Raw genomic sequence first — 19,897 nt, 5'->3', positions numbered from 1 at the left:
ATAGGTTAGCCACTGCCCATCGGATCAGAGCATCACTGAAGCTGCAATGGACAGAGGTGGCTAGACTTTCTGCTACTCTGGTACCCCCTCAAACCCAGCCCTGGTACTCCTGCCCCACTTCCAAATCCTTGTTTGGAGGATCCCTTTCCCACTGGTGTGTCCTATTCACTCAGATCCCCTTTGGGCTGTCCTGGGAGGGGGATGGGGATTGGGAATGGGTCCATGCCAGAACTGCAGCCAGGATACTTTAGGTGTGTCACTGTGCATGAATCCCCTAAATGTCACGGATATTTTTATTTCATCCTTCTCCTTCCCCAACACATAGATTCAGGCGTACGGGGCCCGTATTTTATTCTGCAGGCACAGGAGCGTCAAGAGCAGGGCCCCGAGGGGAGGCAGGAGGAGAGCGAGGGCGTAGGCGCCGGCACCAGGCTGAAGAGAGCGCGGTGGCCCATGAGGGGCGAAGGCGGCGGGCCATCCTGCAAGGAGATGAGTGCGGCCTGACGCTGCTCTCGGGACACGTCCCCGCGCAGATCCAAAAGGGCAGAGACGTGGTCCTCGCTGTAGGGATACCAAGATGAATCGGCCCAGCACTTCCCTTCCCTGGTTCCTCCCCCTTCCCCGCGCCCACTGTCCCCGCACCTCACGTCCGGAAATTGTTGCCTCAGGCCTGCCACTTCCAGGCCAAGCAGCGTGGGGTCGCGCAGATTCAGCAACTCCCTCAAGGCGAGCAGCACCGGCGCACAATGCGAGCTCTCCTCCAGACCCTGGGTATGTTGGGATTGAGTTTCTAGCCAGCCCTTGGCTCCCACCCAATAACTGAGACTTTTGCCCGTCGGCCTTCCCAACGAGCTCTCACCAAACCGAGGAAAAGCTCCTTAAGCTGGGCGGCATCGTGCTGCAGTCGCTCGGCAGCCTGGGTTCGTTCGTCTGCATCGCGGCACACTAGGCGACCTGACATCAGCGCTTGTAAGTACTGCAATACCACCGTGCGCTCTGCCTCTGCCAACAGCAACTGCAAGGTAGGTGATCAGAGGGTCTACATTGTCTCTCCCACGCGCAACTGCCCCTCCCCGACCTTTCCACTCGACGCACTTCAACCGCGGGGCTCCGCACACGCCAGAAATCCCGGCAGAATCGTGACGTCTGATCGCGCACACAGTCCAGCAACTCGGAGCTCGACAGCCACTGGCGCGAGGGCACAGATTCAAACAGGGGCTGGGGAAGAGTGAGTGGAGCTGGAGTTGGCGATATGATCCCGATCTGGCAGTCCCTTCAGAGACTTCCATATGTACACCTTCTATCTCCCATCCTTATTACGACGGGAAGGAAGTCTCACCTGAAGCTCCACCTGCAGTGCCTCCAATACCAGACGGCAGATCCTCCTCTGCAACTCGTCCAGCGCGGCTTCTATCGGAGCCAAGACCCCTGAAGCTGCTCCGTCGGGTTGCAGGATGGACACTGAGGAGCTGGACCAAAAGAAAACATGACTTCAGGACCAAGGCCAAGGCCTGATTTGGCCTCCGTGGTTCAGCCACTCCGACGCCACCTTGTGGCCGTAAGTGTGTGGTGGGGGGTTCCTTGCCCCTCTGGAGGTCTCAGGTACCGATTTAGGCTAGGAGGGGTGCTCTCAGCAGCTACAAGGGGCACACAGCCCAGCGGGACCTGCCTCTAATTCACGATGACCTTGAGCAAGTCAGTTTTTTGGTTCTGCTTCATCGTTTGTAAGGGAAGGGAGCTAATCCCAGTCAGGAAGGAGTACAACTCATCATTAATTTGTTTATTCTCCCTACCCCCATCACAGAGAACACAACACCCAAGAGTAAGGAAATTTTTTCTTATTTCTGTCTACACCTGTAACCTCAGACATTACTAGGCACAGACTAGGCCCTTGATGAATATTTGCTAAAGGAATGAATAATGGCCCTATGTGCCAGGCACTGTGGTAGATATTACACATCTAATATCTGACGTGATTCTCAGGCCATTCCATTATTACCCACAGAATACAAAAGAAAATCCATACTCAGAAATATTAGGTAACTTGGTAGTATAGTTAGTAATTAGCAAAACCAGGATTGGAACCCCTGAGCTATGTGGGCCCAAAGTTCTGAGTGGCCTAGTGTGGGCCTGGTCAGTACATAATAGAAATTCAGTAGCGGGTGGGTGAAGGTGGCTTTTCTTGGGAGTCTTCTAGTACCTCAGTGCTGATTGGTGGTTGAAGGCTGCCAGGAGGTAGGGCACATAGTGAGGGGCCATGGCTTCCCCTCTGAGGTGATCTCTGGAGAATCGGATCAGAGCATCACTGAAGCTGCAATGGACAGAGGTGGCTAGACTTTCTGCTACTCTGGTACCCCCCAAACCCAGCCCTGGTACTCCTGCCCCACTTCCAAATCCTTGTTTGAAGGATCCCTTTCCCACTGGTGTGTCCTATTCACTCAGATCCCCTTTGGGCTGTCCTGGGAGGGGGATGGGGATTGGGAATGGGTCCATGCTTGGCAGACCTCCTCAGGAATGTGCCCAGTTCTGACAGTGCCATGCCATGCACCCGCTGCTGTAGTGACTCGCTGACCAGGCTGCTCACACGAATGTTCTCAGTCAATATCTGTAGGTAAAGATGGGCAGCCATCAGCAAAGCCCTGACTTTGCCCTCCTGTTCTTTTCCTATGGGAGCTGCCCTCCTCCCTGGCCTCTTCTCTCCCACCTGCAGTACAATAGCTGGCATTGGTGAGTGGTAGAAGCCAGATGGGTCTGTGTTGGGCTCCTGCTCCCGGCCCCATTCAGCTATTTCCCCATCCAGTGCCTTCTGCAGCCACTGGGCCACACTTGCCTAGGAGAAAGAATGAGTGGCAGCAGGGTGGCAGGATGTAGCAGGGCACTGACCCTGCCAAAGACAGGAAGACACTGAACTCTACAGATAAAGACCACAGCTGATTGGCAGAGTGTCTCTGCCCTAACTACTTACCTGGACTTTGGCCACAAATGTTGCCTGCAGCTGCTCAATGTTCTCCAACGTCAGAAGGGGCTCCAGCTGGGAAACATCAACTTCAGGCCCCAATTCCAGGCTCCCCATCATTTCCTGCCTGGAGATGGGAGGCCCTGCGTCACGCTGAGCTCTCCCCCACCTCTAATCCTCCCACTTCTTGTCACCCCAAGGACACTGACCCCAAGTACACATGCAGTGCCCAGTGCAACAAGGCGAAGGCATCAGCAGCTCCCAGCTCAGGCCCTGCAAGGAGATGCTGCAGGCTGCGGCGCAGGCCATTGTGCAGGGTGTGGGCCCAGAGCTGCACCACTTTGTAGTGTGGTGGGCAACAGGGTGCCACTAGTGCCTCAGCTGTGGCCAACTCAGCAGGCAGGGCTACTTGCAGAGCCTTCAGCCACCCTGCTAGGGCCCCTGGTTCAGGAAGCGTGGTTGTTGAAAAGTGAACTTGCTCCAGGCCTGTCTGTAGTGCATGCAGACAGCGTTGCCGCCAATCTCGGGGAGTCTGCCCCACAGGAGTTGTGCGCCCAGCCTCCACCTCTGCCACACGAAGAGCAGCCACCAGCAGGGCTGGATCTTCTCGTGCCAGCTGCCTGGCAGCCATTGCAGCTGTCTCTATAGCCTGGCTCAGTGACTCAGCCAGAAGGCCCAGGCCCTGAAAGACTGGCAACTCAAGGCCCCCAAGAGATGCCCATGTCTCCTCTTGCAGCTGCTCCAATTCCCGCAGGCTCACATATGCCTCCAAGAGTCGCTGGGCATCAATCAGGGTCTGTGTGTTGGCCATTGCAGCTGGCACTGATGAGGGAGAGGAGACAAATTTGGGTCTCAGCCTTCTCCCCTATGCAATGGGTACAGCAAGTAATATTGAGGCCCTGAGACTGGAGTGATATCTAAAATGTTTAATAATCAGTACAGTAGAGTATTGAACAATCTGAAAGGATCAAGGCAAAATCCTAGCAGCCTGTTGGGTCAGATGTAAACACTTAAACTAACAAGAGGAAAGCTATTCACCTCCAAACATATACACCCCATTAGAGAATTATTTTAATGTGTTAGCAATATATTAGCTCAGGCTAGCCACAGCACTTGACTGGATTATCCTCACTCAAACATCCCATTCTTGGGAAATCCAGGATGAGCTGATTTCACATGCTGCTTCATATGCCATTTGTTTTTGTTTTTGGAATTTTATTTAGTTTTGTGGTGTTGGGGATTGAACCCAGGGCTGAGCACATGCTAGGCAAGTGCTTTACACCAAGCTACACTTCCAGCCTCTCATCTGCCATTTGAAGCCTGGCTTATTTTCTGGCAGGTCCCTAGTGCATCTCTCCATGCAATCCCACAACTTGTGCTCCAGTCCTTGATCAATGGTGGGTGTTTGTGGACTGACTGTTGAAAACTGACTCCCAGAGTCCTTGCACACTCACCTGCCTGCAGCCGGGGCAGCAACTGAGACAGGGCCTGCAGTTGCTTATGTTGGATAACCCGCTCCCGAAGGGGCTCTAGGCTCTGTGAGGCCTGGGCCATACTCTTGAGTAACCCACGGGCCTGGCTCAGGGCTTCACGGGTTCCCTGCACTGCCTCAAGGGCACGGGACAGATGCCACACACCAGTCTGCACACCTTCCAGGTATGACTGCACCACTGACTGTGAAGAGAGGACCCAGTGAGTCCTGGCTAGCCCTGAAGCCCACTCCTTGTTCTGCTGTCCCCTGCCCCATGCCTACCTTGATGCGTGCTTCTAGGGAGCAGGTACGCTGCACCTCTCGACTACGGTACTGGCTCAGCCTGGTCAGCTGCTCCGGCCGGTAGAAGATGCCTGAGGCCCACTTGAGTGCTGCACCCCTAGCCAGTTGCTCTGCCCGCTCCTGCTCTGGCCACTCAGGCCCTGGGGAAGAAGAGCCTGGACAACTACGTCAGGGAGGGGCCTGTGGCTGCCAAACCTGCTGTCCTTCCTGTTCCCCAGCTCATTCCCAGGACAATCCACTCCTCTTTGTCCTATAGATATCCAGGCAGACCTGAGGGAGGACCAAACCCACATTCCCATATTTCTTGCCATCAACCCTCCCCCAACCCACCCACCAGGGTTCATACCACAGGGAAGTGCAGGCTTCATTTTGTCCTTGGCTGCTGACTCCATGGCAGGTCTGGAGGAGTAGGAAATGAAGTGGGAGTAGGGGCAAGGATCTGGGTTAGAGGAGGCAGAGTAGATGTTCCTGTGTCTCCTTTGGGCAGTTGCCTCTGTCTAGGCTCCTCTGAGGAGGAGGGAGGTTCTTGCCCAGCCCCCTCAGGAAATGAGAGGGAGGTGGTGTGATGGGGGAGGCACCTGGGAGGCCTTCGCTTGTTGGGTTGCTGGGTTGCGCCCCTGCCAATGCCAAGTGAGGCCTGTTTCCACCCTGCCTCTGAAAGACCCTGTTCCTGCTCTGCGATGGTCAGAAGAGTTTGGTACAAAACTTACCAGTCTTGACCAGATGTCCAGTTCTCCCTCCTCTGCAAACAGCCTTGACCTTGAGAATAACCCTCTAGCCAAAGCAGAACTGGTCACATTCTTCACTGCTCACAGGCCTTGGTGATTCCAGTCACTTTGGCACAAAACAGCAGAATTCCTCTCCCCAAGGAAGCCTCTCTCCCACTTCCCAGCCCAGAAGCCCCTCCCTCCCCAAGGCAGAAAGGAAGGAAGCTGAGTCTCTGGCACTTTACTCCCAACAGGAAAGAGCATCTGGACTGAGGTGGGGAGCACTGGGCGCCACTTCCCAAGGGGCGGGGTTGGAGGGTAGGGGTGTACTCCCTGTGATCATCAAGTCTTGACCAACCCTTTTACTGCTCAGAGCAAAGACATGAAGTAGACTCAGCCTCAACCTGCGCCCTGGGAGGAGGCTGTGTACCTTGGTAGAGCAGAGGCTTAGGCTGTAGTGAAGAGGGAGCATAGTGAGTGATGGCAAGACAGAGGTCTGCTGGCTGTGTTAATTCTGAGAGCAATAGGGAGCCATGGAAGGAACTACAGGATAGTAAGAATTCAGTGGACATTTTGTGCACCACCCAAATCCATACTTCAGGGCAGAGGCTCTCATTCCCCAGTTGCCCGTAGTGTAATCTGCTGATGTCTCACAGCTGCCAGAAGCGTAAAGCTCTTAATCAGAACTAGGGACGTAACTCAGTGGTCGAGTGCTAGCCTAGTACAAATGAGGCCTTGTGTTCAATCTCTAGAACTGCAACAACAAAAGACTGGAACACCGTAGAAGGGCCACCCTAATTTAGAGCTAGTGGGCTGTGCATCTTTAAACTTTAAGTGCTTACTGAATATAAAGGATTTTACTTTTTTATTTAAGCAAAATAATAATAATTATTATTGCATTGCCCAATTCTGCTTGTCTTACTTCCTTACAAATGTGGATCCCCAATAGACTTGCTGCCAGCAAATCCTTGTTTCAAAGTCTGTTTCCCAGAAAACTTGACCTAAAATAACAATAAGCAATAACCATGTTAAAAATAACAAAAAATCAGGTTCCATGGAGCTCTCCTGTAATCCCAGTTAATCCAGCTGAGGCAGGAGGATCACAAGTTCTGTCTGAAAACTAAAAAAAATATATGGGGCTGGGGTTGTGACTCAGTGGTAGAGTAATGCCTAGCATGTGCGAGGCACTGGGTTCTATCCTCAGCACCACATAAAAATAAATAAATAAAGGTACTGTGTCAATCTACAACTAAAAATTTTTTTAAAAATAAGATAATATATAAAAAATTAAAAAATAAAAAGGGTCAGGGGGTAAAATGCCTCTGGGCTCAACCTCCAGTACCACAAACAAACAAAACATACCAGCAAAAACATAATTCTTGCATCACGCCAGGAAGTGCTCTAAGGGCTTACTTATACTCACACATAGGTAAACCTCTTTATATTAGCTGGGAAGTGGTTATAAAAGAGTTCCACAGCCTCTGAGCATTGTAGTGTGGAGAGCAAAGAAGACGCTGGGAGTAAGGAAGGAGGGCAGGGATGAAGAGAAGTGGGCAAGCTGGATGTAGTTAGTGCTTGCTGCTTGGCAAGAAGTGTAGGGCAGAAAGCGGGTGGGTGACCCCGAGTCAGTGGGGCAGCCTTTTCCATCAGGCTTAGGGGAGCAGGTTGGGCTTATCAGGCAGTGTAGTCTCTCCTGAGAGGGTTGGACAGATGATTTGGGGGCAGGTTGGCAAGGAAGAGTCCGATGGCTCCCTATTCTCTCCAGTTGGGGCTGCTCACTGACTTCCTCCATACCCCTCCCCCAACTGTCGGTATTCCCACTTGTCAGCGCTTGTTTTCGTCTAATTCGGCAGTTGAATATTTAGGGATGTTCCCCGCAGTTTTACGTCCCTGCCTGCAGACAGGAATTGCGCCAGTTCCCTTGGAGGGCACGGGGCGGAAGCGGAAGCAGCGACGGTGGCTCCGGCGGCAAGGAACGGAAGCGGAAGTGGCGGCGGCGCCGGCCTGGCCTGGCCTGGCTGAGGGGAGGCGGCGGGCGGGCGCGATGGCGGAGGCCGGGCCACAGGCGCCGCCGCCCCCGGGCACTCCAAGCCGGCATGAGAAGAGCCTGGGACTTCTCACCACCAAGTTCGTGTCACTTCTGCAGGAGGCCAAGGACGGCGTGCTTGACCTCAAGCTGGTGCGGCCCGGGCTTAGGGGCAACTGGGGGAGCTTGATGGTGGGCCAGGCCTGGGCCGGTAGCGGAAAGCCTCGGGCGTACCCGCTGAGTCCTCTGAGAGTCGGCCGCCATCCGTGTGCCTTCTCACAGGAGAAAGATCGGGGGCTGTTTCATTCATTCGGCCGAGGCCATTGAGCGTCACCTGTGTTCCAGGCTGCAGGTGCTAGTCCTCGTGGCCCTCCCTGGCAGATGAGGGGTAAAGAGCATGAAAACATCAGTTCAGAGCTGTGCCAGGTCTCCCCACCCCAGGGTCCCAAGCTGCTGTAATGCCTGGAGGCACTACAGCTGGTTGGAACCAGGCTACACCCTTCCCAGACCACCCCAAACCAAATCTCAAGGTAGCTGGGGTGCACCCGAGAGTAGGGCTGAGCGCTCTCCACTCTTTTCTGTCTGCCAGGCAGCTGACACCTTAGCTGTGCGCCAGAAGCGGCGAATTTACGACATTACCAACGTGTTAGAAGGTATTGGGCTGATCGAGAAAAAATCCAAGAACAGCATCCAGTGGAAGTGAGTGGGGCTATCTGGGAAAGCAGTGTGATCTCCTACCCAGAAGTGTCATGGACATGGGGTGGAGAGAGCAGGGGCTGTGGAACTTGGAGTTTCTGGCAGTTCCTCTCAGTCTCATTCCCCCCCCAGGGGTGTGGGGCCTGGCTGCAATACTCGGGAGATTGCTGACAAGCTGATTGAACTGAAGGCAGAAATCGAGGAGCTGCAGCAGCGGGAGCAAGAACTTGACCAGCACAAGGTGTGGGTGCAGCAGAGCATCCGGAACGTCACAGAGGACGTGCAGAACAGCTGATATCCTCCTGGCGGTCCCTGCTCTGGGGGAGTGGGCATAGGGCCCCTGGTTCATCTGGGTTTGTTCCTTGGTGCCCTGGACCCTGTCCCTCCTGGGAGGATGAAGCCCCTAAGCTTCAGGCGCCTTTCTCAGAGCCCCTCCCTTCCCCTTCCATTCCTAGCCTATGATCCCTCCCCACATGAACCCAGGCCCCAGAACTTCCTCTGAGGATGTGTGTGTGTGTCAGACCTTTGCTAAAGCATTGGGTCTCCTCTGTGGTCTGCCATCTAACGTTGTAGACAGGGCATCAGCCGTTCTCCTTAACCCTCACACCTTGGCCTACGTGACTCATGAGGACATCTGCAGATGCTTTGCTGGTGAGCAGAGCCTGGGTAGGAGGAACTGGGGGTGGGGCTAGACCGAACTACAGCCCTGAGTATCAGACTCAGTGCCCAAGGTTAGTTCCATTTCTTAAGATGGACCCTGGGGCCTACCCAGCCAGGCAGTGTAAGTCCTCAGTTTGAGGGTCATTGGGACTCTGTTAGGCCTGCTATATGGAACGAATGCAAGAATTCTGGGGTGGGTCTTCTGGGTTTGACTTCTTGGGCATGATAGTGGTGCAAGGGAGAGTGTGTATGTGTTTATGGGCTTACTTCCATATGCACAGGACAGTGGTGCCCACTTCCAACTTGTAGTTAATTCAGTTGCACTGTGGATACAGGAGCTATTACCCTGTATCCATTTGTATTCCCTCAGATTGGTTCTGGGAAGGGGACATTTGCCTTGGCCAAAATACATATTTCTTGGGAACAGCATCGTCAGTTGAGGAGTGAGATGCCCACGGCCACTGATCTTTCACTCCATAAATGTGTTTGAATCCATATTTCCTGGTTACTGAGCCTAGACTATTGGAGAGAGAAGCACTTTAGCTCTGCCCAGTCACTGTGGGAATGGTGGAGGTCTGTTGTCTAGTTCTTTAGAGACTGTGATCTCCTACCTTGCTCCAAGGAGCAGGCACATCCATTCTCAGCTCAGATTGAACCCATTAGCCCTGACCCATTCTCCTTGTTGTTCTAGGAGACACCCTCCTGGCCATTCGTGCCCCATCAGGCACCAGCCTAGAGGTGCCCATCCCAGAGGTGGGTACTCAGCTCAGGCAGGCAGTGTCAACTGAGGGCGGGTGCTGGCTGTGGAGTCTGATAAGTCAAGGGTGGGGTACGTAGGGGGAGGCCTGGGGTTGGGGTTATCTAGGAGGATGGGCAGCCTGAATGTGAGGACACTATGGCCCTGACCCAGGGTCATGCAGGAGCCATGCCTGCTTGTAATTCTACCTGTCCCTACCACCCACTTGTAGGGTCTCAATGGGCAGAAGAAGTACCAGATTCACCTGAAGAGTATGAGTGGCCCCATTGAGGTACTGCTTGTGAATAAGGAGGCATTGAGTTCGCCACCTGTGGCTGTGCCTGTGCCACCACCTGAGGATCTGCTTCAGAGCCCACCTGCTATTCCTACCCCTCCACCTCTGCCCAAGCCTACCTTAGCTCAGCCCCAGGAGGCTTCACGTCCAAGTAGTCCCCAGCTTACCACCCCCATCCATGTTCCTGGCAGCACAGAAGTCCCAGGGGTAACAGGTCCAGCAGCTGAAATCACAGGTGAGGCTTAATGGGCAGCTGGTGATGGGGTTATCTTCTGGGACCTGAGAAGCAATACCTCTGTTGTAGAGTGCCATACTTAGAATTGGATTAGACTGTCAGGGTTGGTCTTTCCCTGGTCCCCACCTAGCCTCCTAGTGCTGTGACAGTGTGAATGAACTTTTTTAAACAGGGAAGCTCTGACAGTGTAAAGGGCCAGTAGTGGTTTCCCCTACATCTGCCAGTGTCTCACCTACTTTGGCAACTCTCTTGGAGTTGTCCAGGAGTCTTCCTCCTTATAACCTTGTGCCTCTGTCTCTTTTAATGACTTGTTTCCAGGTTAACTCTTCTGGAATGCCTAATTCTTGGGTCTGGGAACCAGAACTGTGGTCTTCCTGGCCATGGGTTCTACCCCAGCCAGTTTCAATGAGCCGCTTTCTGCACCTGTGTGACTGGGTTTGGGAAATGTTGTTTCAGTGAACAACAGTGGCTCTGGGACTGAGAGCAAGGACAACGGTGAGCTCAGCTCACTCCCACTAGGCCCAACAGCACTGGACACCCGGCCACTGCAGTCTTCTGCCCTGCTGGACAGCAGTAGCAGCAGCAGCAGCACTAGCAGTTCATCTGGACCCAATCCTTCTACCTCCTTTGAACCCATCAAGGTGGAACCGACAGGTGGTGAGTACCTGTCCCTTCCACACCCACCCCATCCCAGGGACAGCAGGGAGTCTAACCTCAGCCCAGTACAGGTTGGATGCAGAATTGGGACATATAGCAGAGCTCTCTGCCAAGAGCAGGGTATCTGGCCTCTAGGTCAGTGCTGGTGCCCTTTTGCCTCCCTCCTGGGCTAACATGGAACTCCCTGGCCTTCTCTTAAGCCCTGCCTGTCACCTCTAAGAGTACCACTGAGTCTCTCATCCCACTGATTGACACTTGGTCCTTTATGTCACCATCTCACCTTCCCTGTCTCATCTCTATTTGGACCTCTTTAAAAAGTAATCCCCAATCCCCTCCTTTTCTTGATCTCTTGATTATCCTCAGTTGGTAGCCAGCAGGGTCCCTTGTCCCAGCTGTAGCAGTGCTACCCTTGATGTGGTCCTGAACCCAGCAGGTTCCTATAAGGCTTGACTCTGGTGTTCCCTCTTAGTCCCTTCTGATGTTTTCCCTCTGGCTTCTCTTTGTATCCCAGGTGCTTCCTTAAACATCATTGCTTCCTGGGACTGTTCCACTTCACACTGTGGAAGGTCCCAGCTGTGGGTAGATGACTGTCTTGCCTCCTCCTGGTGTACAACTTTTGCCTGACCTCCACTCCTCTGTGTATACTTGCCATCTTCTTTGTCTCCTGTGAATGCCTCATTTCCATGTGCCCTCACTTTAACTCATTTTCCTTCTGAAATTTGCTTTTCTACCTCCATGGGCACTGTACCACTGACCCTAGTCACCCAGGCTGACTTGTCCCCTGAGTGTCACTCCAGTTTTTTCTCCCTCTGCTGCCTACCCCACATTGGCTAAGTGAGGTCTGTCTGAGACATCTGTTCCCATCCCTTTTGCATTCTTAGCACTCAGGATGACTCCTAGGCCCCTTAATTCCAAATTTGTCAGCATCCTTCTCTTTACCTTTACTAACAAAATGATCTTCCTAAAATCTAAACCTGACTTTGGCATGTCTCTTTTTATAAACGTACCTTCATGGCTAGGAATATACCTGAGTGGTAGCATACAGGAGGCCCTGTTCAATCCCCAGAAAAAAAGTTATCTTCAATGATTCCCTAAGGCCTGATGGAAAAAAATCCAAATTTTTAAGCCTGGCTTATGGCATCCTTTGTGGTCCTCTCCAGTTTTATTTTCTTCTTGTATGTGTCTTTCCCATATGTAGTGGAGGTCATCACCCTGTGGCACTGTCTTCTGTCAAAACATCTACTTCTCCCTCCTCCAGGTGACCCCACCCAGGGTGTGGCCTCTGAGGCCAGCATAGAGCAGGTGCTCAGAGGGATGGGAGTGAATGGATGGGGCATCTTCCACCAGACAGGGTGTGCACACTGAACCCAGAAAGGGACAAGTCTGTTACCCTCTTCAGAGCCTCTGAATTAGAAAGGCTATACCAGTCATCTGCAGTGGGTCTGGTACCCTGGGCTCAGTGCTGAGAATCGGGTTTAGCAGAAGAGACTAGCAAATAATGCCAGTTTGGCCTGGGGTGGAACATATATATTCTTAGCTCTGTGGAGCCCTGGGTGGGTGGTGATGAGTCTAAGTAACATGGGGCCTCTAGTGTGACCTGTCTGGATCTCTGCCTTGAGCACAACTTTTTTTATTTTTATTTTTCGGCACCAAGGATTGAACCCAGGATGCTTAACCACCGAGCCACATCCCTTTTTTTTTTTTTTTTTTTGGTTATATATTTTATTTAGAGATAGGGTCTCACTGATTGATTGCTTAGGGTCTTGCTAAGTTGCTGAGGTTGGCTTTGAACTTTCCATCCTCCTGCCTCAGCCTCCCGAGCCACTGGGATTACAGGTATGCATCACCACTCCCAGCTCAAGCATGACTTTCTTGTCTTTCAGTTTTGGAACTCCCCAAAGAGCTGTCAGAAATCTTCGACCCCACACGAGGTAGGCTACATTCCTTCTGGGGATGGGGATAAGGAATGTGACTCATTGCATTCTACAACTGTTGTTTTGCCCTTCTGAGGACCTTTTGGTTGTGGTTGGTACTTGCAGGGGGAAAGGGTAAATCTCCTGATGGAGGTTTGGGGGTCTGTTTCACGGGCTTTGATGGGTGGAGAAGTGGGAGCCAGAATGTAACTGGGGTCTTCTCCATTTTCAGAGTGTATGAGCTCAGAGCTGCTGGAGGAGCTGATGTCCTCAGAAGGTGGGTGGCATGGAAAGGTGGGGCTTCAGAAAGTGGATGGCTGTGGGCAGGAGTTTGGGTGGCTGTTGGGTGGGGCTTTGGCACAGGGCCTCAGCCTAGTGCTCTCTGCAGTGTTTGCCCCCCTACTCCGTCTCTCTCCACCCCCTGGAGACCACGATTACATCTACAACCTGGACGAGAGTGAAGGTGTCTGTGATCTCTTTGACGTGCCTGTTCTCAACCTCTGACTGACAGGGACATACGCCGAATGGCTGGGACCCAGAGTTGGGGGCTGCCTGGGGACCTTCCCCCCACCTGCCCCTACAAGGCTTGAGAGCCACAGACTCCTGGCTTCCCCAGCCTTCCCCTACTGCAGTTCTGGCCACATTTCCCTCTCCTGCACTGGCACTTGTACTGTGCTAGCAGAGCAAGGGAAAGGGGCTCAGCCCGCTTCACCACCGAGCCAAAGTGTTTGCCTCGTCTTTTCTGGAGCCTCCCCATCCCAGACTCAGCTGCCACCCAGTGGCACTGACCCACCATTGTCCCCATAGGGCAACTTGTCCAGCCCACTGCCCTGCTCCTGCCAGCCCTTCCCCCCAAAAGGAGGGAAAGGTGGAGTGGAGCTGGGTACTTGCCAGCCAACATCCTAGTTTTCCTTAACCACCCACTTACCTTCAGCTTCTCCTGGACCTCTCATGTGCGCCCCGCCACGCCACCCCCCACTTCTGCTGGGCCATGAGCCCTGGGAACCTGCAGGTGGCAGTGGTGGGTGGGGGGGTGCTAACAAGAAGGAACTGAGGTCTCTAGCTAGGAATCCTTGCAGGTCATTCCCTGAGGCCTGATGCCCCATAGCTCCCCTTCATTTCCATTTATTCATTTACCCTCATTTAGAGCCATTTGCAGAGATTTAGAAAGATTTACAGTAACGAATGGATTCCTATATAAAGATTATTTTTATACTTTTTGCAGCAAAAGGAAATTGTAATATTTGTACAGTGTCCAAATGAATAAAGACCATGCCTAAGGCTATCTCTGATCTGATTCTTTGGGGCCCCTCTCAATGTTGGATTTGTGGCAGAACTGGGTGGGTCACCTAGCTGGAATGGGAGGTGGAGCGGCAGCAGGCAGCCTGCCCTCCCCGCCCCCGCCTGCCACACCTTGGCGTGGGGCGGGGCTGCCTTGATGGGGCGGGCCGGGGCGGGCGCTGGTCTACCCTCCTGCCCCCGGACTCCAACCCGGAACTAGCCTTGGCTCCCTTGGGAAGGCCGCGGCGTGTGGCCAGGAGTGGGGCCCTGGGCTGTGAGCGCGTGCTACTGGGCCACCGGAGCCAGGCCGCGGACAGAGGGACGCCCTACTCGTCCTTAGGGACTCCAGGGCAGGTGCGCCCTCAGCAGGAGGTGGCACATTCCGTGGAAAGTGCAGGCGCCCACAGCTGGGTTGGACCATGGCGCCTCCACGGAACGTGGTGAAGATTGCTGTCCAGATGCGTGACGCCATCCCACAGCTCATCCAACTGGACCAGGTCATCCGGCCTGTCCGGCCTCCACCTGCCCTACCGCCAACCTGTGGGGTCCCCCCTTTCCCTCTGGGCAGCTCAGCCCTCCTTCCGCAGCCCCCTTCCCCTAACCCCTCCCCACTCCCGCCACATGAATGACAGCTCCACTTGCAGGCAAAGCCCCTGGCCGCTGTTTTGAAGGAGGTGTGCGACGCGTGAGTCTGGTGGACCGGCAAGGGGTGGGGGAGGGGCAAATGGGAGGCGGCCCCCTACTTGCCTCCCTGAGCTCTGTGCCCCACAGGTGGAGCCTAACTCACTGGGAGCGCTATGCCCTGCAGTTTGCTGATGGGCACAGGAGATACATCACTGAGAATGTTAGTCCCCCCTCCCCCAGCCCCCATGCTCAACCCTATGACCTCTCTAACCCACCTGGCCCTGATTCCACAGACTCATCCTTCCCCTCTGAATGAAAGCTTTCACTGATCCCCTAATCCTCCCTGACAACCCAGTTGATTACCTTAGAACCCTCCTTGACTATGCTTCCCCTTTCTGCTGTTTTCTGCAGAACCGCGGAGAGATCAAGAATGGCAGCATCCTGTGCCTCAGCACTGCCCCAGTAATACCCCTCTTGCCCCACCTTCTCTTGCCTGACTCTCTACTGCATCCCTTTAAAGTGCCTGGTGGCCTCTGGCCTAGGTCTGGCCCCAGCTCAGCAGTGCCCCACTTAGTGGAAACCTGGGTTCCCTCTCTTCCAGTCCTTAATCATCCAAATTCCACCTCTCCTCTGTTCCCACTTCTGCCAGGACCTTGAGGCTGAGCAGCTGTTGGGTGGGCTGCAGAGTCCAAGTCATGAAGGGCGCCTCGAAGCCCTGAGGCACCTGGTTCTACTGGCCTCAGACATGACCTTTGCCCGGGAGGTCATCAGCCGCGATGGGCTTCAGAGACTAGGCACCATCATTGAGGATGGGGACGAGTGAGCACAGGGCAGTGGTGGGCTGGGGACATGGTAGGGCTTGGGGAGCCTGGTCTGGTTCTGCTCAGCCCAGATGTCCTCCCCCCAGCCTAGGAGAGGTGCTGGCCCTCGGGCTGAAGGCCTTCTTGGAGCTTATGGAGCATGGTGTAGTGTCCTGGGAGACGCTTAGCATCCCTTTTGTCAGGAAGGTGGGTGGGCTTTTCTAGGGGTGGTGGGTGGGGCAGTGGGGCGGTGCCAGGATCTGGCCACTGTAGTGGTGAGTTGGTGACAACACCCTACCCCTCTTACAGGTGGTGTGCTATGTGAACATGAATCTGATGGATGCCTCTGTGCAGCCGCTGGCCCTTCGGCTGCTGGAGAGTGTGACCTTGAGCAGCCCTGCTCTGGGCCAGCTGGTCAAGAGTGAGGTGCCACTGGATAGGCTGTTGGTGCACCTGCAGGTGTAAGCTCTGGGGTGTGGTATAGATGGGGGAGCAGGGTGAGACCCTGGGTGTTAAGCTGAGCCTGCCCCTCTTCCTGCCATAGGATGAACCAGCAGCTGCAAACCAAGGCCATGGCCCTGCTGACAGCTTTGCTGCAGGGGGCCAACCCTGCAGAACGGAAGGTATCTATCTATATGGTAGCTGCATGGAGGGCATCAGCTGGTGGGCATTGTGATCCACCCTGGTGCTAAAGCATCTAATCCCCTTTCCCACCCACCTCAGCACATGCTTGACTACCTGTGGCAGAGAAACCTTCGCCAGTTCATCTACAAGGTAGAAAACCAAGGAAACCCCTCCCCACTCCTCTTCTCTCAGTAGCCCACCTCACACCCTTTGTCTGACTGTCCTCCAGAACATCATCCATAGTTCAACACCACTGGGGGATGAGATGGCTCATCACTTGTATGTGCTGCAGGCCCTTACACTGGGGCTGCTGGAGCCACGCATGCGGACACCACTTGACCCCTATAGCCAGGTGTGTCTTGGAGGTGGGTGGGACACAGGCTGGTAGCTTGGAACTTGGCCTTGAATCTATGGTATTGACTCCCCTGGCCCTCCAATAATGACCCCAGGAGCAGCGGGAACAGCTGCAGACCCTGCGCCAGGCTGCCTTTGAACTGGAGGGGGAGTCCTTGGGCACTGGGCTGAGTGCTGACCGTCGCCGTTCCCTCTGTGCCCGAGAATTCCGCAAATTGGGCTTCTCTGTGAGTGACCCCTACCCCAAGTCCCCACCCTGGCCTCCACTCAGGCTGTGGCTATTCCAGGGGCTGTGGTCCTTTCTGAGTGCATGTGCTCCTACCCCTAGAACAGCAACCCAGCGCAGGACCTGGAACGTGTGCCCCCAGGCCTGCTGGCCCTGGACAACATGCTCTACTTCTCCAGACATGCACCCAGTGCATACAGCAGGGTCAGTGACAGGGCAGGGGAGTGGAGATGGCAGCAGCCTCACCTTGGCAGGACCCCTGGGCTTAGCTAAGACTGTCCCCATTCTCTGCTCCCACTACCCCAGTTCGTGTTGGAAAACAGTAGCCGGGAGGATAAGCATGAGTGTCCCTTTGCCCGGAGCAGCATCCAGCTGACTGTGCTGCTGTGTGAACTGCTCCGTGTTGGGGAACCTTGTGAGTGGAGCTGGGCATAGTGTGTCTGGGGACAGGGGACGGAAGGGCAGAGAGGGCCAGGGGCTGCACACACCTTCTCCCTGAGCCCCTCCTGCCCCCCTGCTCCAGGCTCCGAGACAGCCCAGGACTTCTCACCCATGTTCTTCGGACAGGACCAGAGCTTCCATGAGCTTTTCTGTGTAGCCATCCAGCTGCTAAATAAGACCTGGAAAGAGATGAGGGCAACACAGGAAGATTTTGACAAGGTTAGAGGGGTGGTGTGGGAGGTATGGGAGGTCGAGGAAGGAGGCTGTTCTGGCAAGGGGCCAAGCTGAGCTTGGGGTGGCCCCAGGTTATGCAGGTGGTACGGGAACAGCTGGCTCGCACACTGGCCCTGAAGCCTACATCCCTGGAGCTCTTCCGAACCAAGGTGAATGCACTCACCTATGGGGAGGTGCTGCGGCTGCGGCAGACAGAGCGACTGCACCAGGAGGGCACTCTGGCCCCTCCCATACTGTAAGTTGGTGGGGATGGCTTTCCATTATGAGCTCCCACCTTCCAAGGGGCCTCAGGTCAGTCCTGATCTATGACTCCCCACTCCCCACCCAGAGAGCTGAGGGAGAAGCTGAAACCAGAGCTCATGAGCTTGATCCGCCAGCAGCGCTTGCTCCGCCTCTGTGAGGGGACACTCTTCCGCAAGATCAGCAGCAGGAGGCGCCAGGGTCTCTGAGTGTGCTGAGGATGGGCAGAGGGTAGCTGGGTTGGACCCAGGGTCCCTCTCATCATTCCTTCCTTCCCTCTTCCTCCTTCTCTGCACAGACAAGCTGTGGTTCTGCTGCTTGTCCCCAAACCACAAGGTGCTGCAGTATGGGGATGTAGAGGAAGGCACCAACCCACCCACCCCAGAGAGCCTGCCCGAGCAGCGTAAGGAGCCAGGGGTCTAATATCTGCTTTCTCCAGATGCCCCATGCTGTACGGCTGTCTGTGTTGAGCCCAGTGTTTCTTCTTCTTGCAGTCCCTGTTGTTGACATCAGGGCACTCCTGACAGGCAAGGACTGCCCCCATGTCCGGGAGAAGGGCTCCGGGAAGCAGAATAAGGTACATACAGTGGGACTAGGGGCTTCTTCGTGCCTTCCCCGCCTGCCCCAGTCCATGCTCAGTGTCCCTGCTTACTGCTTCCCTAGGACCTCTATGAGTTAGCTTTCTCCATCAGCTATGACTGCGGGGAGGAGGAGGCATACCTCAACTTCATTGCCCCCTCTAAACATGATGTGAGTGTCTGGGTGAGCCTGAGTGGGGTGGATGGGTAGGGGAGAAGAGAACAGGCTCTCATGAAGCTGGCCCCATCGTCCCCAGTTCTATCTGTGGACAGATGGGCTGAGTGCCCTGCTAGGCAGCCCCATGGGCAGTGAGCAGACCCGGCTGGACCTGGAGCAGTTGCTGACCATGGAGACCAAGCTGCGACTGTTGGAGCTAGAGAATGTGCCTATCCCTGAGCGGCCACCACCTGTGCCCCCACCCCCCACCAACTTCAATTTCTGCTATGACTGCAACATTGCTGAACCTTGACAAGTTGGCCAAGGGCCTCAGCTGCCACCACTGTGCTAGCCACAAGGGGCGGCAGGTAGAGGAGCATGGGCAAAAATAAAGTCCGCTTGGCTCTTAGGTATGTGTCAAGCTAGCTCTGAACCTTGTGGGCCAAGCCTGTGACAAAGAGAAAGTCATCCCCTGACTTCAAACTTAGTAAATAAGACAGAAGGTAGCACTGCAAACTTGAGCAGCTACATTTGAGGGGCTTGCATTCTAAGTTGGGTTGAAATAGGCTGGGCCTCTTGCCCTTCTTCAAGATGAGTCTTCATCCTCCCTTAGTGCTGGGCCTGCAAAGAGGGTGGTCTGTGGTCTGGGGGCACCAACCAGCTGAGAGAGAAGTAGCAGGGCAGGAGAAAATGCCCTAAATCAATGTTTCCTGGGCAGCATTAATAGGACCCTAGTCTGGAAGCCATGCTTCCAGAAAGCTCCTGCCACTCTTACTTCAGTCTTCATCCCTGCTTGGCTCTGACCCATGTCCTTTGTGGGACTTGGAGGCCTCTGGTGAGAGGTGTAAAGGGATAGATGTGAAACTGGGCCTGCTTTCTGCTGAAGGACAAGCTCAGATTCCAAAGGGCATCCCAGGCTGGTGGGAGTATACAGGCTGATCTGGGCAAGGGAATTCTGTTCAGAAAGCACTGTGTTCAGATTAAAACCTAATTCAGGAGCATGGATGACATGGGGGCCATAAATAGGTGAGATGTTGGGCAGATGAGGCAAAGGGTGTTGGGTTCGACTGGAGTCTGTGGCCACAGCCTCCAAGCCACTGAGGGGGAGTAGAGCATAGAAGCCCATGAGACCCACAGGGCAGGATGAAAGCTACCACCCTCCTGAGTTCCTTCTCCATGCCACTCACTGCTTCTCCTTCCCAATGCCTCCTCAGAGATTGTGTTTAACAGTGATAACCATCAGTGTTTCACCTTGAAAGCGGATGAAATGGCATCTCCCATGGAGAACATGCTGGGGGAGCACTTGCCCCCTAAGCTACACTCTTGATCCTTGGGCATCTAGGGTGCCTATGCCTGGGTTCAGAGATTTCCCACCATGCTTAGAACAATTTGCTATTGAGTTCAAGTTGGAAATGGGGGGAAGGTGGGATCCCAGATGCAGTTTAGTCTTCCAATATGGCCAATTCTTCCTTCTCAATGTCTCTAGTCCCTTGTCCATGCTACCATCATGTTGGCAACAACCTACTGACTTCCAGTCTCTAGTCTTGCTCCTTCAGTCATCTTAATACCTGCTACTCCAGCTGCTTTCTCAAATCAGATTTGAGCATACACACTCTTTATATTCTTGTTTCTCTGCTGTCCGTGGGCTAATGGTCAGATTTACCATGAGTGAGCACTGAGATA

At 54.3% G+C, this 19,897-nt stretch overlaps 3 protein-coding genes across 14 annotated transcripts; 2 read left to right on the top strand and 1 right to left on the bottom strand.

The window, feature by feature from the left end:
- Positions 1 to 11: 11 nt before the first annotated feature.
- On the bottom strand, positions 12 to 6,544 carry Exoc3l1 (exocyst complex component 3 like 1). Of its 7 annotated transcripts, none has more exons than XM_047527839.1 (14): positions 5,441 to 6,544; positions 5,077 to 5,129; positions 4,710 to 4,885; positions 4,411 to 4,630; positions 3,166 to 3,778; positions 2,966 to 3,083; positions 2,705 to 2,830; positions 2,505 to 2,605; positions 2,201 to 2,281; positions 1,340 to 1,469; positions 1,096 to 1,218; positions 860 to 1,015; positions 643 to 767; positions 12 to 561 (listed from the first exon to the last, which is right to left on the bottom strand). In XM_047527839.1, the coding sequence occupies exons 2-14, from the start codon at positions 5,120 to 5,122 to the stop codon at positions 372 to 374; spliced, it is 2,205 nt and encodes a 734-aa protein (XP_047383795.1). In that variant the 5' UTR covers positions 5,123 to 5,129; positions 5,441 to 6,544; the 3' UTR covers positions 12 to 371. The 7 variants fall into 7 exon arrangements, with proteins under 7 accessions (XP_047383795.1, XP_047383797.1, XP_047383791.1 ...); XM_047527835.1 differs by having other exon boundaries at positions 13 to 561; positions 2,201 to 2,311; positions 5,441 to 6,543; XM_047527837.1 differs by having other exon boundaries at positions 13 to 561; positions 2,201 to 2,311; positions 4,710 to 4,870; positions 5,441 to 6,543.
- Positions 6,545 to 7,414: 870 nt separating this feature from the next.
- E2f4 (E2F transcription factor 4) lies at positions 7,415 to 13,940 on the top strand. The gene is made up of 10 exons (XM_047527859.1): positions 7,415 to 7,616; positions 8,053 to 8,162; positions 8,292 to 8,453; positions 8,767 to 8,810; positions 9,511 to 9,572; positions 9,788 to 10,085; positions 10,542 to 10,742; positions 12,626 to 12,673; positions 12,888 to 12,932; positions 13,044 to 13,940. The coding sequence occupies exons 1-10, from the start codon at positions 7,482 to 7,484 to the stop codon at positions 13,157 to 13,159; spliced, it is 1,221 nt and encodes a 406-aa protein (XP_047383815.1). The 5' UTR covers positions 7,415 to 7,481; the 3' UTR covers positions 13,160 to 13,940.
- Elmo3 (engulfment and cell motility 3) lies at positions 12,899 to 18,647 on the top strand. 6 transcript variants are annotated; one of them, XM_047527842.1, is made up of 21 exons: positions 12,899 to 12,932; positions 14,277 to 14,433; positions 14,581 to 14,621; positions 14,708 to 14,780; positions 14,972 to 15,022; positions 15,210 to 15,379; positions 15,468 to 15,567; positions 15,670 to 15,821; positions 15,905 to 15,983; positions 16,084 to 16,134; positions 16,214 to 16,336; positions 16,434 to 16,565; positions 16,667 to 16,768; positions 16,871 to 16,979; positions 17,088 to 17,224; positions 17,311 to 17,474; positions 17,568 to 17,680; positions 17,778 to 17,882; positions 17,974 to 18,056; positions 18,143 to 18,229; positions 18,315 to 18,643. In XM_047527842.1, exons 2-21 carry the CDS (start codon positions 14,356 to 14,358, stop codon positions 18,525 to 18,527), a joined length of 2,163 nt encoding a protein of 720 aa, XP_047383798.1. In that variant the 5' UTR covers positions 12,899 to 12,932; positions 14,277 to 14,355; the 3' UTR covers positions 18,528 to 18,643. The 6 variants fall into 6 exon arrangements, with proteins under 6 accessions (XP_047383798.1, XP_047383799.1, XP_047383800.1 ...); XM_047527845.1 differs by lacking the exons at positions 12,899 to 12,932; positions 14,277 to 14,433 and having other exon boundaries at positions 14,596 to 14,621; positions 14,972 to 15,102; positions 18,315 to 18,640; XM_047527843.1 differs by lacking the exons at positions 12,899 to 12,932; positions 16,667 to 16,768; positions 16,871 to 16,979 and having other exon boundaries at positions 14,133 to 14,433; positions 17,132 to 17,224; positions 18,315 to 18,647.
- Positions 18,648 to 19,897: the final 1,250 nt, after the last annotated feature.

The sequence above is a fragment of the Sciurus carolinensis genome, chromosome 16 (assembly GCF_902686445.1).
Source record: "Sciurus carolinensis chromosome 16, mSciCar1.2, whole genome shotgun sequence".
NCBI classification, from domain to species: domain Eukaryota; kingdom Metazoa; phylum Chordata; class Mammalia; order Rodentia; family Sciuridae; genus Sciurus; species Sciurus carolinensis.
This window is presented reverse-complemented; position numbering and strand designations above follow the sequence as displayed.

Coding starts and splice junctions, on each gene's coding strand:
- Exoc3l1 (XM_047527835.1), bottom strand. CDS start 5,122: ATGGAGTCAGCAGCCAAGGACAAAATGAAGCCTGCACTTCCCTGTG. Junction 1,016..1,095: donor TGCGGAGCCCCGCGGTTGAA/GTGCGTCGAGTG, acceptor CCTACCTTGCAG/TTGCTGTTGGCAGAGGCAGA. Junction 768..859: donor AGGAGCTTTTCCTCGGTTTG/GTGAGAGCTCGT, acceptor CAACATACCCAG/GGTCTGGAGGAGAGCTCGCA.
- E2f4 (XM_047527859.1), top strand. CDS start 7,482: ATGGCGGAGGCCGGGCCACAGGCGCCGCCGCCCCCGGGCACTCCAAGC. Junction 7,617..8,052: donor GCGTGCTTGACCTCAAGCTG/GTGCGGCCCGGG, acceptor TCTGTCTGCCAG/GCAGCTGACACCTTAGCTGT. Junction 8,811..9,510: donor CATCTGCAGATGCTTTGCTG/GTGAGCAGAGCC, acceptor TTGTTGTTCTAG/GAGACACCCTCCTGGCCATT.
- Elmo3 (XM_047527842.1), top strand. CDS start 14,356: ATGGCGCCTCCACGGAACGTGGTGAAGATTGCTGTCCAGATGCGTGAC. Junction 15,380..15,467: donor ATCATTGAGGATGGGGACGA/GTGAGCACAGGG, acceptor TCCTCCCCCCAG/CCTAGGAGAGGTGCTGGCCC. Junction 15,822..15,904: donor CTGTTGGTGCACCTGCAGGT/GTAAGCTCTGGG, acceptor TTCCTGCCATAG/GATGAACCAGCAGCTGCAAA.